This window comes from Canis aureus, chromosome X (genome assembly GCF_053574225.1).
Source record: "Canis aureus isolate CA01 chromosome X, VMU_Caureus_v.1.0, whole genome shotgun sequence".
In the NCBI taxonomy this organism is placed as follows: Eukaryota; Metazoa; Chordata; class Mammalia; order Carnivora; family Canidae; genus Canis; species Canis aureus.
In genome coordinates, this window is record NC_135649.1 from 42,937,173 (window position 1) to 42,950,734 (window position 13,562).

Sequence of the window (13,562 nt, forward strand, 5' to 3'; positions counted from 1 at the left end):
AGATGGATCCACCTGCCTGCCTGGGAGTTCTCCTCCACCCTCCTCCCCACCCCCCCATCTCCCCCTCAGCTAGACAAACTTCTCTGTCAAGACCCAGTTCTGGCATCAAATGCGCCACTCCCTGGCCTTTGCTATCTCTCTCTAAGGCTGGGTTGAGTGTGCCTCCTCCTCCGTGTTTCCAGAGCCCCCACGCCTGTCACACAGTGTTGTGACTGTCGTGTTTCCCCACTAGTCTGTGCCTGACTTGAGGGCGGGGAGCAAGCAGGCCCTCTTCATCTTTGCCTCCCCAGCCCAAGCATGGGGAGGGGGGGTCCCTTAAAAATGTTTCCTGAGGAGATAGCCCAGGAGCACTGATGGTCTCCCTCTGGGAAGAAACAATTTGATTCAATATGCACAGCAAGGTAGGCATGGCTTGACTCTGGGGAAATCTGCATCTTTTGAGAGAAGCTCATGGGTAATACAAGGAATCTGGAATGGATGGACCAGACAGGATGCAACTGTGTCTGGTGTCTAGGTCTGTGGGCTGATCTGGTGCCTTTAACCACCCCTCCTGGGAAGGAAGGGACCAGAAAGAGAGAGACCTTCAGGGGTGAAGGGAGGGGAGAGGAAGCCCTCAGGGGGCATGAGAGGATGTGCAGAGAGCTGAACAGGGCTGTGAACCCTCAACCCAGTGACCCATTCTCTAGATCAAGCCTTGTCTGACCAGGCTGCACTTTGATCTCCCGGAATTCCCTCTCCCCCAGCTGACGAATAGAAGGCTGATGAGGGACAGAGCAGTCCTTTCCATGGAAAACACAGCAGGTATTCAATCGGCACTGATTCAGTGGGTGAAATGATCCGAGAATTGCCCCCTCACGCATCTTGGCCCCTTTGCTTTGAGAATCCCAGGCTCTCTCAGGGACCTGGCCCTGAGGAGTCTCTGGGTGAGGCTCAGGCTTGAAGAAACCCCTCTCCACCATCATCGCCCATATCCAGCCAGGCTGGATGTGTACCCAACTCCAAACCAGTGGGAGGGGGTCCCCAAAAGATCAGATCTGCCGGGAAACCACACCGTAGACACCCCTGCCCCCCGCCATGGCCACTAGTTCTTGAGCAGGGCACCCAATGGATGCCACTGGGTACCTTGGTGCTACTGGAAGGATGCATTTGGTGGGCCTTCAACTGCTGAGATAGAGATTTCCGGAGGTTTTTCTCTTTGATGCCCTGTAGGAGGGAGGGGGGAAGAAAGGGTTCCAGGCCCCATTCCTTCCTGAGAGCAGAAGAAAAGCAAGAAATTAGTGAGCATGACAGAATGGGACAGAGAAAGGAAAATGGCAAGGCCAAAATTAGATCTGAGAGGCAGAGGGAGGGACGGAGCCTGCAAGAAAAAGAAAGAGGGATGGAGCAAGAGAAACACATTGGCCCCACCTCCCTGGAAGAAGCCAGAGCTCAAAGGCATCATGGTCTAGGTGTGAGGAACTGTCATTTTCATTCCTAGCCCCGGCCCTAAGATTCCTGAAAAGAACAGTGCAGCTCGACCTGTTGCACTTTCTCCCTCTATAGCTATTTTCTGTCTTCCCAGAGGGCCCTGTCAGAACTCACTCTACGTTCTTGAGCGAGATCTTCTGACTAGGTCGAGTGGCTGAGACCGTGATATAGATGTGAAGGGCGGCGAGGTCCAAAAGCATCTCTGGCTTGGGTTCCATTCCAAAGCGTTCTCGGATAACATCGTTCCGACTCTGCAGCAGAGAGCAGTTCAAAGCCATCAGTTAAAAAAGGTGTTTGCTCTCCAGCCCTCATCCCCCGATCTACTCCATGGCACCCCAGAAAAGCATTGCAGCATAAAGTAAGACATCCTAGATAAAGGGGAAAAGGAAGTTTCTGCCCTTGGGGAAGAGGCAACTGAAGAAACTTGGCTCTCAGGGACACTATTTGCTTCATTCATCAGATGCTGGGCAGGCTTCTCAGTGACAGATGCACACAGTGGCAGGGCACAGATGGGCAGATCATCTAGATCACTGCAAAAGTGAGACATGACACCACTTTCTTTCTTTTGTCTTGTTACAAGAGGCCTTCCTGCCTTTTATTGGAGGCCTAAACTCACTCCCCAGCCATACAGGGATCCTCTACTAGCTAGGTGGGAATAAAGAAAGATACTGGGAGGAACTCTCCATAGACCTCAGACCTCAAAGCCCAGGGTGAGAGATGGACCATAGGGATGGGGCAGATATTCTGTTCCTTGAGGTCTGAAAGTCAAAAGCAGCAATGAGTCAACAGAGAAGCCCCTAACATGACAGCCCCCAAATCCTGAAGGTCAGAGTCCCAGCTATTAATGATTCAGCCTGGGTTAGACCAATTGCCCATTTGGCTGAGGTGAAACTAGGATGAGTTAAGGGACTAGGGAGCCACAATGGTATCACTACAGCATAGGAGAGAGTAGAAAAGGAATGCTTCATCAAGGACCATCTATGTAGAAAATCCAAGGGAGGGACACCTGGATGGCTCAGCGGTTGAGCGTCTGCCTTCGGCTCAGGTCCTGATCCCAGGATCTGGGATCAAGTTCCGCATCGGGCTCCTTACAGGAAGCCTGCTTCTCCCTCTGCCTATGTCTCTGCTTCTCTTTGTGTATCTCATGAATAAATAAATAAGATATTTTTAAAAATCCACGGGAATCTACCAAATGCTTAATAAAACTGATGAGTTAGGAAGGCTGCAGGATATATTAGAAACATACAAAAATCAGTTGCGTATCTACATGCTTGCGACAAACAATTGGAAATTCAAATTAAAAGTCAAAATACCCTTTACAATAGCATCAAAAACTATGAAATCATTAGGGATAAATCTGTCAAAAATAAGTGAAAGGCCTGTATACTGAAAACTAGAACACACTGATGAAAAAGACTAAAGAAGACCAAAATAAATGTAAAAATATCCTATATTCATTGGTCAGAAGACTCGGTATGGGGAAGATGTCAATCCTCCTCGAATTGATCTATAGATTCAACCCAACTCCAATCAAAATCACAGCAGATTTTTGGTAGACATTGACAAGCGAATTTTAAAATTCAATGCAAAGAACCTAGAATGACCAGAACAACTTTGAAAGAACAACAAAGAGGATACATGCGACCTGATTTTAAGACTTACAAAGCTACAGTAATCAAGAGTGTGATGTTGGCATAAAAATAGATAAGTAGATCAGTAAAGAGTTCAGAAATAGACCCACACACATATATAGACAACTGATTTTTGACAAAGGTGCAAAGGCAAGACAGTGAAGAAAGGAGACTCTTTTCAACAAATGGTGTAGGCACAGCTGGATTTCTTTTTTTTAAGATTTTATTTATTTATTTATAGAGACACACAGAGAGAGAGGGAGAGAGAGAGAGAGGGAGAGAGAGAGAGAGAGAGAGAGACAGAGACAGAGACACAGAGACACAGAGACACAGAGACACAGGCAGAAGGAGAAGCAGGCTCCATGCAGGGAGCCCGACATGGGACTCGATCCTGGGTCTCCAGGATCATGCCCTGGTCTGTAGGCAGCGCTAAACCGCTGCACCACCGGGGCTGCCCTAGATTTCTATAGAAAAAGGAGAAGGAGAAGAAGGAGGAGGAGGAGATGAAGAAGAAAATTGGTCGATACCTTGTACTGCATAAAAAAAATTGTCAAAATGGATCACAGACCTAAATACAAAATCTAAAGTACTAAAACTTCTAGAAAAAAAAAGGAGAAAATCTCTGTGACCTTGAGTTAAGCAAGGATTTCTTAGATATAACATCATTAGCATGATCCATAAAAGCATCATCCATCAAAGAACAAACTGAGAAATTGGATGGACTTCATCCAAATTCAAACATTTGCTCCGTGGAAGATACTGTTTAGAGAATGAAAAGAGAAGCCATAGACTGGGAGAAAAACTGCAGATAACTTATCCAACAAGCAACTTAGATCCAGGATATATAAACAAGTCTCATAACTCAGTAACAAGAAGATGAACAACCCCAATAAAAAAGTATGCAAAATATCTGAAAAGATACTTGACCAATAAAAGATGTATGTTGGCAAACAAACACATGAAAAGGTGTTTAACATCATTAGTCAGGGGGAAATGCAAGTGAGAGGAGATACTACTGAGATACCACTGAATACTATTAAAATGACTAAAAATAAATAAATACTGACAATACCAAGTGCTGATGAGGATGTAGAGAAACTGGAATGCTCATACATGGCTGGTGGGAATGTAAAATAGTATTACCACTCTGGAAGACAATATTGGAATTTCTTTTTAAAAAAATGAAAGAAAGACAGGTCTACCATATGATCAAACCATTCCATTCTTAGGTGTTTACCCAAGAGAAAGGAGAGCGTATGCCATACAAAGACTTGGGCAAGAATGTTCGTATAAGCTTTGTTTGTAGTAGCCAAAAACCTGGAAACAACCCAAATGTACATCAGTAGGTGAGCTGATAAAAACATTTTGGTACATCCATACCACATAATGCTACTCAACAATAAACAAGAATGGAGTAATGATATACACAACAACAAGGATGGATCTCAAAATCATTAGGCTAGGTGAAAGAAGTCAGACAAAAATAAAGGTATGTACAGTATGGTTTCATTTATATAAAAACTCTAGAAAATGTGGATTAATCTATAGGGATAGGAAGCAGGTCAGTGGTTGCCTGGGGGTTGAGGGTAGGGAGGAAATTACACAGAAGCTTGAGGAAACTTTTGGGAAGTACTGGATATGCTCAGTATCTTGATTGTGGTGATGGTTTTGTGCATATAGACATATGCCTAAACCCATCAAACTGTTGTTTTAAATATGTTCAGTTTATGTGTCAACTAGACCTCAATAAAGCTGTTCATTATAAAAAAGAAGAAATTACAGGTGAAGTCCCTATCATCCCGAAGGGGAGGGACAGTGTGAACATGGTCTTGACACCAAATTCCAAAACGATTGAACCAAGATGATCCCTGGAAGCTTGGATGAAGAAATTTAGGGCCAAGAAAATGAGAACCAGACTTAAAAAATGCATAGAGGAACCACAACACATCGCCCCCAGAGTGCTGGTACAAGAGCTCAAGGCTGTTGGAGAAATGTTCCTAACATTTTAGATTGTTAGAAGGAACAACCGTGATGCCTCACAGCACATCTGCAGGTGTTGTTGTCATAGACATCATTAGAGATGAGTTCTCAGCCTATTTTTCTACTCTTACACCAAGCACTTTGGATGTTCTGTGAGCATCTAAGACTCAACGTATCCCAAAAATGACCTTAGCTTTTCCCCAAGCCCATTCCACTCCCTGTATTCCTTAACTCTACCAGATACACATTGAGTCAAAGCCCACTGGTTGTACCTTTTTGTTATTTCTTGAATCCCACCCCACTCCATTCCAACCTGCCCTGGTTCTGGCCTCCATCATGTCTCCTTTGGATAACTGCAATCGCTTCCCAGCTGGCCTACTTCCTCGGCACTATGTAATCTTTCAAAGTGGCTCATCTGCCTGGGTGGCTCTCCTTTTCACATTTCTGTATCCCCACCCCACAGCAGAATTTCTTTACCCCTGGCTACCCATGAGAATCACCAGAGGAATTTGGAAAATATCAACATCTGGAGCCCATTCCCATAGATTTTGATCGATTTGGTCTTGGGTGGAGCAGGACATTTTTTTTTTTTCAAACCTTCCCAGGGGATGCTAAGTGCAGCTAGGGGTAAGACCCACTGCACTAAATCAGTGGTTCCAACACCATTGGACATGGGAATTCCTTGGACAGCTTGTTAAAAACATGGGCCTGAATCATTTTGAAGTCAGAGCCTATCAGGCCCTTCACCACCTTGCTTCCTGTCTATCCCATTTCATTTTTTATTGCTCCTCACCTCACATTCTGCACTCCAAGCATAATAAATTGCTCACAGTTCTCTCACCAAACCATGCTGTTTCATGCCACCAAGGCTTTTTAGGTGCCTGCCACTTTGCCTAGAATGTGCCCCCTCCACTCTATATCCACACACAGCAAACTTACACTCATCCTTCAAGGCCAAGAGCATGCACGCATCACTTTCTCTGTGAAGCCTCCACTGTCCTCCTCCCAAGAAGAGTTGGTAAGCTGCTTCCTGGCTGCTCTTGCTGGCACTGTACCCTGCCATGATCATAGGACCGATGCACTGTTTTATATGCACTCATGCATAGGTCTGTTGATGAGATCTAGTGGGCTGGGACAGTTCTGTGTTTACCTTGATTGTTAGCACCTAGCACAGGGCCTGCTCCACATTAACGCTCAGCGAATGTTTCTAGAAGAACTGAATTGGGAATCATCTTACTGGAGCTAGGCATGGGGGGTTGGGACCCCCTGTTACCCCAATGGGCTTTGGAAACCTTGAGATCCTGTGATGGTGACAGAGTTACAGGGTTTGCTTGCTCCCCAAAACGGATGAGATCTTTCCATACACACAGACAGGACTAGAGCCACAGCCAGCTCTGGTCACCAGGCCTAAACAATGTGACCATGTGCCTACAATGGTGGCAGGAAAGGAAAGGGTCTTTAGAGCTACCTGAAGGATGGAGTACCTTACAGAGTAACTTCACAGTGATGGCAGAACTGCCTGACTGCTTATTTGTCCACTGGGCTGCCTGTCTGGGTATCCCCAATCAGACTCTACCTGGATGTACAGGTACTCGAAAGCAGCAGGATCCCGCCTCAGCAGTTCCACGGGGTCTTTGGGGAAGAAGCTGATTCGGAAGAGGCATTTCATTCCTTGGTAGTGTGTCCGCTGTACCACCTGAATCCCAGGGAGGAGAGGGGTGAGGAAAAGAGATCTGGGAATCCGTGGCTGTAGCAAGGAGAGCTGGCTTGGTGCTTCCTCAAGGCAGGGCTTGGGGCAGAGCTGGGCTGTTGCTCATCACTCCCCCCACCTGGCTCATCCCGATGATCCTTCAAGGAAAGGTCTATCCTGCCCCCCTGGTCCAAAGTGACTATAATTTTTAGATCACATCACCAGGATGTGGCCTTTATCCACAAATGGGTCTAAGGCCCAAGATACGAGGTGGGAAGAAAGGACTCCTGGGAACTTATCCGACACTCTTCTTGCTGTGGGACTAATGCCTTTACCCTGCAGAGAGGCTCAGCACCAGCAGAGGAAGTTGCTAATGAAAAGCCAAATGGAGGTTTTAAAAGCCCAATTGGAGGTATAGGTGAGACAAGCTGGCCAAATATTGGTAACTGATGAAGCTGCCATAGGTCATGAGGATTCATGATACAATTTTTTAGACTCTGGTGTATGTTAGAGGTCTGTTTTTGTTTTTGGTAATAAAAAAGTTTAAAATTCCATTTGGAAAAAGAGACTGATTGAACTCCAAAGGCCTCTTGAGGGGCTGGGGGTGGGGGTGGGGAGTTGAATAGGCCACCCTTTCAAGCTAACAATCTTCGCATTTGGCTGACGGCTAACCTTGAAGAGTTTTTCTTTCCTAAAATCCTCTCTCTCTCTCTCTCTCTCTCTCTCTCTGTGTGTGTGTGTGTGTGTGTGTGTGTGTGTGTGTGTGTGTGTGTGATTTTGGTTTTTGTCGCATTCACATCTCCATTTAGGCATTTCTTTTTCCCTTCCCTCACCAATCTCTTCCCTCCTCTGGGAATCCTGATCAGCTCTGGTTTGCCTATCTGGCTCTTTCTGGGTGCTTTACCATTGGTGAAACACCGGCCAGCATTCCTGGCTTTCCCCAGCCTCTTTCTCCTACTCTGCCTTGGCAGTTGACATGGGTGACATGCTGCTTGTTCTCGGCCCCACTCAGCCCACCCTTGTTCCGGTCTTGGTGGTTTCAGTACACTCTGCTTATTGACCTTTTCATTTTAAAGACTGTCTGAAGGCTGAGTTTCCTCTCAGAGGCAGAAAAGTCTAGCAGGCAGGGCTTTTAGGAGGCAGGAGGCTTGACAGTGACTCACCACTCCATACCCTTCCCACTAGAGACCAAGATTCACAATCTCCATGCCCTTCCTAGGTCACAAGGAACACAGCCCAAAGTCTGCTGGATGTGGTTCATGTAGATCTTAGCTGAGAGCTATAACTTCTGCGGGCTGGCTGAGCCAATCATGATGAATTTTCCAGAAAGAAGGTACCTGGAGTCCTCTTCCCTAGTAGAGGCCACATGCAGCCCTCAAGCCATGCTGAAGGAGTTACTTACATAAGCCAGGGGCTGCTTGTCCTGGAGAAGCAGGAACTTGTGATTCTGTTCCAGCCCGGCATATTCAAGGACGAGGGCAAAGTGCTCAATGCACCTCAAGGAAAGCCGGTCCTGTAATGTCACCATCACGTCCTGTGGGAGAGATGAGAGCCTTGAGAGGGAGACAGCTCCATTCCAGTTCTGCGCTACTCTCAGCACCCAATATGGGAGCAGGAGACTGAACACTGAACAAGAAAGATGGCTCCCAGGGAGGAGGCTGGGAAAGGGGCCAGAAGGAGACACAGGCCTTTAGGATGGCCCAGGTCTTCTCTAGGATGAGGACAGTGACCCATGAGGACTTGAGCCCTGGGGAGCACCGAACGTGCAGGAGGTAGAGGGAGGGGTTTCAGAACTTGGCCTGGCACAGGCATATGGCAAAATGTGGTCACAACCCTCCCTCCCCCTCCTTCTCTCCTTCCACTCAAAATGTTTTCCAAGCACATATCAAGTGAGCCACCGAATAAGGCAGGCACTATGCTGGTTCTCCCTTCACCTTCCCTAAGCCGGAATGTTCTCTCTAGTCTGTCTACCAACCCTTTTCTCAGGAACTCACAAATTAAGGGCCATAGTCATGTGATTAAAAGTAGACTCTTTCTAGATTCAGAATCTAAATTGAATGACTGAGTTACTGGCAGAATGTTCATTTCTTTTTGTTTGTTGCTGGCTTTCAGAGAATCAATTTAGCGACTTGAAAAATGTGTCCGCGCAGAGGCACTGTGTCACGTGTCTTGTGTATAGTCATAAATCTGACTTCTTCTGGGCTCTGTCTGCTCTGCTGCCCTACTTTTAATATTAGGATGTCTGCAAACACATCCTTGGGGGCTGCCCAGATGTCAGTTTTGTGACTTCTGCCATCTATTTGCTGGGACTTCAGCATACTCAAGGCTGCAGTATGTGTGTGTATGTGTGTATGTTTGCCTGTATGTTCAGGGAGTCAGCCCAGCTCAGCCCCTGGAGGCCAGAAAGAAGCCTCCTTGGGAATGAGAAGCTCCCTTACAGCCAGGGTTGCCGAACAAGCCCCTCAGTGAATATTAAAAGACACTAAGCCATTCAAATGTGAGGCTGGAAACTGGTGGGTACTTGAGAGTATTTCTTTGTATCATCCAAGTAGCCACAGAGGTGCCAGTATTGCTGGAGCTCTGGCAGGGACAAATGAGGTTTTCTTTGCAGTTTAACTGCACTAGAATTGTGGATGGCCAAGCTGGTGATTGCCAACTGGTGTTACAAGTGGAACAGCCCCCGTGCCAGACTGTCGATTCACCCAGGTACCTCTCTGGGACAAGTGGCTTGGCAGCTGCTCCATGTTCCATGAATGGCCAGTGTGTGTTCCTTCCCTGAAGTAAGGGTGAGATCACAAGTCAGGGGATACTGCTGTCCTGGAAGGCTGGGGCTACCTGGAAGCAACAATGTCATTGTGTCACAGTGTCATTGCAAGGTGGGGGAAGAAGCCTGGGCCAGGCCAAGTTCCAAGGAGCAGATGTTCTGGGATGGAGACAGATCTACAAGGGACATACCGGCCCATGAATAAACACCACGAAGGATTCTGCTGCAGAGAGATATCCATATCTGGGGGAGGGCCATGTGGACACTCCTGGGTGGCCTGGTTGTGCTTCAATGTCCCTCCCATAGACTGAGACCTCCAATAGGCAAGAGACCATCCCAGGAGCCCCTAAGGAATATATTTTGGTCTGGGGCCCCTTGGGGGACCCACCCAGGCCTAAGCCTTCCAAAGAGACTCTCAGTTCAATCCACAAGGGTTAGGCCCAGTATTTTATGACTTGGGCACTATTGGCACTTTGGGCAGGACAATTCTTCATCTTTCAGGGACTGTCTCACTCCCTCCAGGGCACTCAGCATCTCTGACCCTGAGACACTCAATGCCAGGAGCACCATAAACCATGTGATGACCCAAAATTCCTAAATGCTGTCTGGGAGGGGAATGGCAACTCTGGCTGAGAAACATTGGCAAGGCCAACTCTGAACACCTGATAATTCCTCTTAGAGAAGTTTCCTGGCTCAGGGGTTTATTTATAGGGTTGTCTTGGCCACAGCCTGGGGACTTCAGGATGACTATTAGCCAAGGTGGGTTTTCTGGCAGCTGCTATTCCACTGGTTGCATGGAAATTCATTTTGGGGAATGGCATTCTCTTTCTAGATGGAGTCCAGAAGGAGCAAGAGTGGTTACTTCTGTCCCATTTCAGAGTTGAACCTGGGGTTTCATCGTTTCATTGCCTCTCTTCCTCAGGACTAAGGGAACCACTACAACTTTCAGACAACTAGCTGAGCTCTTAAGAACAGCTCAGTAACTGCTCTTCCTATGAAAGGAGTAGCCAAAGGGACTGTTGCTGGACGTTTCACATGTTGGTTTGGTGCTTAAGATCTGGTTGTTATGTTAAGTGAAGCATGGCTAAGCTAATCTCCCAAGAGATTGTGTTTGTTGATTTCTGTGTGTAAGTGTGTGTAGGTGTTATTGTAGCAATATAAATCACTTTTGCTTTATAAATGTTTTAATGATCTTCATACTCCTTAGCTCCTCAGAGTCTTGAAGGATCCCTTATAACACTGACACAAAGGAGTTCACAAGTGGGAGTGTACAAACATGCACTCATGCCTGTGCATACATGTGCAGGCATGCATGCGTATGCACTCACACACACACACAGTTGCGCACTCAGGTCTCCCCACCCCCACCGCCCGCTCATCCAAGGGCTGTGTGTTCTTGCAGCCTGGGGCTCACAGAGGCAGAAGTTCAAAGGCCACCTTGCTTCCCAGCAGCAATTCTGTGCAGACTCAGGGACACCCATGAACCAGCAGCCTTGTGTGCCCTAGAAAGGACAGATGCTAACCCGAGAGGCGAGACCCTGTATGTACCTTAACAGTGGTCCGGCCATCAAAAGTGAATGATTTGATCTGCCCATTTTCTAAGAAAACCTTCAGGACGTTGGGGATGAGGAGAAGAGCTTCTTTCTTCATCATTTTCTGTGAATAGGCAGGAAAAGGTCAAGGAGAAGGGCTCATTTAGAAGGCAGAGGGGAACCAGAGATGGGGTATAGAGAGGAAGAGAATGGAGCAAGGGAAGGAGACAGGGAGCCACAGATATGGAAGGACAGAGAGACAGAGGAAAGAACAGATCAGTGATGATGTCACCTGCAGACCAGAACCAAATGCTCTCAGAAAACACTGGGCCATGTCAATAGTTAATCCTTCATTTGATATCACGGCACACCCCCATTCTACTGTGACTCAAAATTCCACAACATAGGGTGGTGCTTGGCCCTCAGAGACCAGATGGAAGGCCTCCTTAGGACCCACCTCACTTGCCTGCTCTTACGTCCTGACTCTTCCCATTCCACCAGGCTCTTCACACCCAGAGATCACATCCATGTTCCTGCCTTTGTGCTCCCAAACTCCCTCCTCTCCCATCTCCTTTCTGACCTGGCCCCTGCCTACTTCTCCAGAGTCCTGTCTTGCCAGGACTGTACCCACCTTGCTCTTCCATGCCTCTATACCTGTGACAATCATTCAGGGACTGTGTCACTCCTTGCAGGACACTTAGCATCTCTGACCCTGAGACACTCAATGTCAATAGCATGCCAAGTCGTTGGGATGACCCATAACCCCTCAGACATTTCCAAAAACTCTCTGAGCATGCACAGTACTCATCCTGATTGAGAACCACTTTGGCAAAGCCTGTTTTTGAACACCTGATAACTTCTGAGCAAAAGTTTTCTTGGCCCAGATGTTCCCTTATTTATAGAGTGTCGCGTGTTAAGCTCTCAATAAATATTTGTTAAATAAAGACTATTCTCTCTGCCTTCCTCTTTCCCTCCTTAGCAAACTCCTATTCATCCTTCAAAACCCAGCTTAAATAAAAATTCTGTACAGTCCAAACTCATCAGGTACTTGGACCTGGTGTTCCCATGTGTTCTCATAGGAACATTATACACACCTCTTTCAGTGTTCTTAGTGTATTTTTGAGGAATGTTTGTCTTTCACAAATGGTGACCTTGGAGCACATCGATGTCCTATTTAATCTTTGTAGTTCTGACATTGAGTGGAGTTCCTGGCATAGTTGGTGCTCAATAAATGGCTGCTGAATATATGAGCAGTAGATGCTTAATATGTGCTTACTTGAATGATAAGAATTATTAAGAGAATCCAATCATTTCCCTGGGCTATTACCAGTTTTGTAGGAACTGAAAAGCCACATAAGATGGCCAGAAATCCTTAATTCAATGGGCATTCATCAAGCCTCTTGTGTATACTCCACACCATGCTAAGTTCCATGAGGATTAGGCAAAAATAGAGGACTGGGTTTGGTCTTATACTCTTATTGCAGTGATCTGGCACACACACATGAATCCACTAGAGACCAATTATAAAACCAAAACCAAACCAACAGGTAAGATTTCCTAGGTGAGGCGAATTAAATTTTGATTTTGAAGGAGATGAAAGGCATAGACTATTAGAGGTGCCAGAAGAGGGAGAGTCCACATCTAGGGACTGTCGTGGACATGAAAAAATAAACAAGCAAGTCCTCCTGGGTCAGGGTTTGGTTGGTGGTGGTGGGGATCCAGAAGTCAAACCATGGTAGGAAGTGATGGGGTATAAAGTTGGAAAAGTGTGAATTCCTGGTTCTCTCCCTGGTCCTGAGATGCCTTGCTCCTACCAAGCCCAGAGGCCCTGGATCCCCAGGCTGGTGACACTCAGAGGTGGCAGGTTTTATTTAGCACACTGGGTTGGGCTCAGGTAATTACTTAATTGATTTTGCTTAAAAATAGAGTTGGCAAGGAACGCCCACAGGATTTATTTTTGCTCTGGCTGCTTAATAAAGCCCCAGAACACCATGGCCAAGGGATAATAGGACAGCCTGGAGTTACCTGGGCCTGGACTCCCCTAAGTCCCAACCAATGGTGAAGCTACCAGAGTCTACACTGGAGGCATGGGAGGCTGGAGGTGACATCAGGTAATTTCCTGAGCACAGCTAGAGGGGGAAGATTGATGTCCATCTCATTCATATTCATATTCTCTCTCTCTGTCTCTCTCTGTCTCTGTCTCTCTCTGTCTCTGTCTCTCTCTCAGATAGGAGCCTCACACTGCACTTGCTGGCCTGTCCAGGAGCAACGGAAGTAACCCTGGGTGGGTCCTAGCCACTCTGGGGCATTTGCTTTTAGGTTGGTCTGGAGTCGGGGCTTGATGGGTCTGTGGATAGCTGCAATGTATGGAAAGGGGAGTCATGGTGTAGGAAGAGGAGAGTGGGGAAGAAAGAGTAGAGGGAAGAGGCAGAGATGGGAAGAAAAAGGGAAGAGAGAGATGGAGGCCTGGTGGTGGCCTGGCCTTGACTGATTGCTCT

General features: G+C 46.9%; 1 protein-coding gene across 2 annotated transcripts in view; it reads right to left on the reverse strand.

The window, feature by feature from the left end:
• The window catches only part of FRMPD3 (FERM and PDZ domain containing 3), a 132,444-nt gene that overhangs the window by 29,696 nt on the left and 89,186 nt on the right, over positions 1 to 13,562 (reverse strand). Inside the window, exons 3-7 of one of the 2 annotated variants that reach the window (XM_077890376.1) lie at positions 11,081 to 11,188; positions 8,171 to 8,302; positions 6,655 to 6,774; positions 1,582 to 1,718; positions 1,123 to 1,249 (exon numbers count right to left, since the gene is read on the reverse strand). In XM_077890376.1, coding sequence (XP_077746502.1) covers positions 1,123 to 1,249; positions 1,582 to 1,718; positions 6,655 to 6,774; positions 8,171 to 8,302; positions 11,081 to 11,185 — 621 coding nt within the window. In that variant the 5' untranslated portion in view covers positions 11,186 to 11,188. Of the gene's footprint in view, positions 1 to 1,122; positions 1,250 to 1,581; positions 1,719 to 6,654; positions 6,775 to 8,170; positions 8,303 to 11,080; positions 11,189 to 13,562 lie in introns of those variants that run through there. The other variant, XM_077890377.1, reaches the window with a different exon arrangement.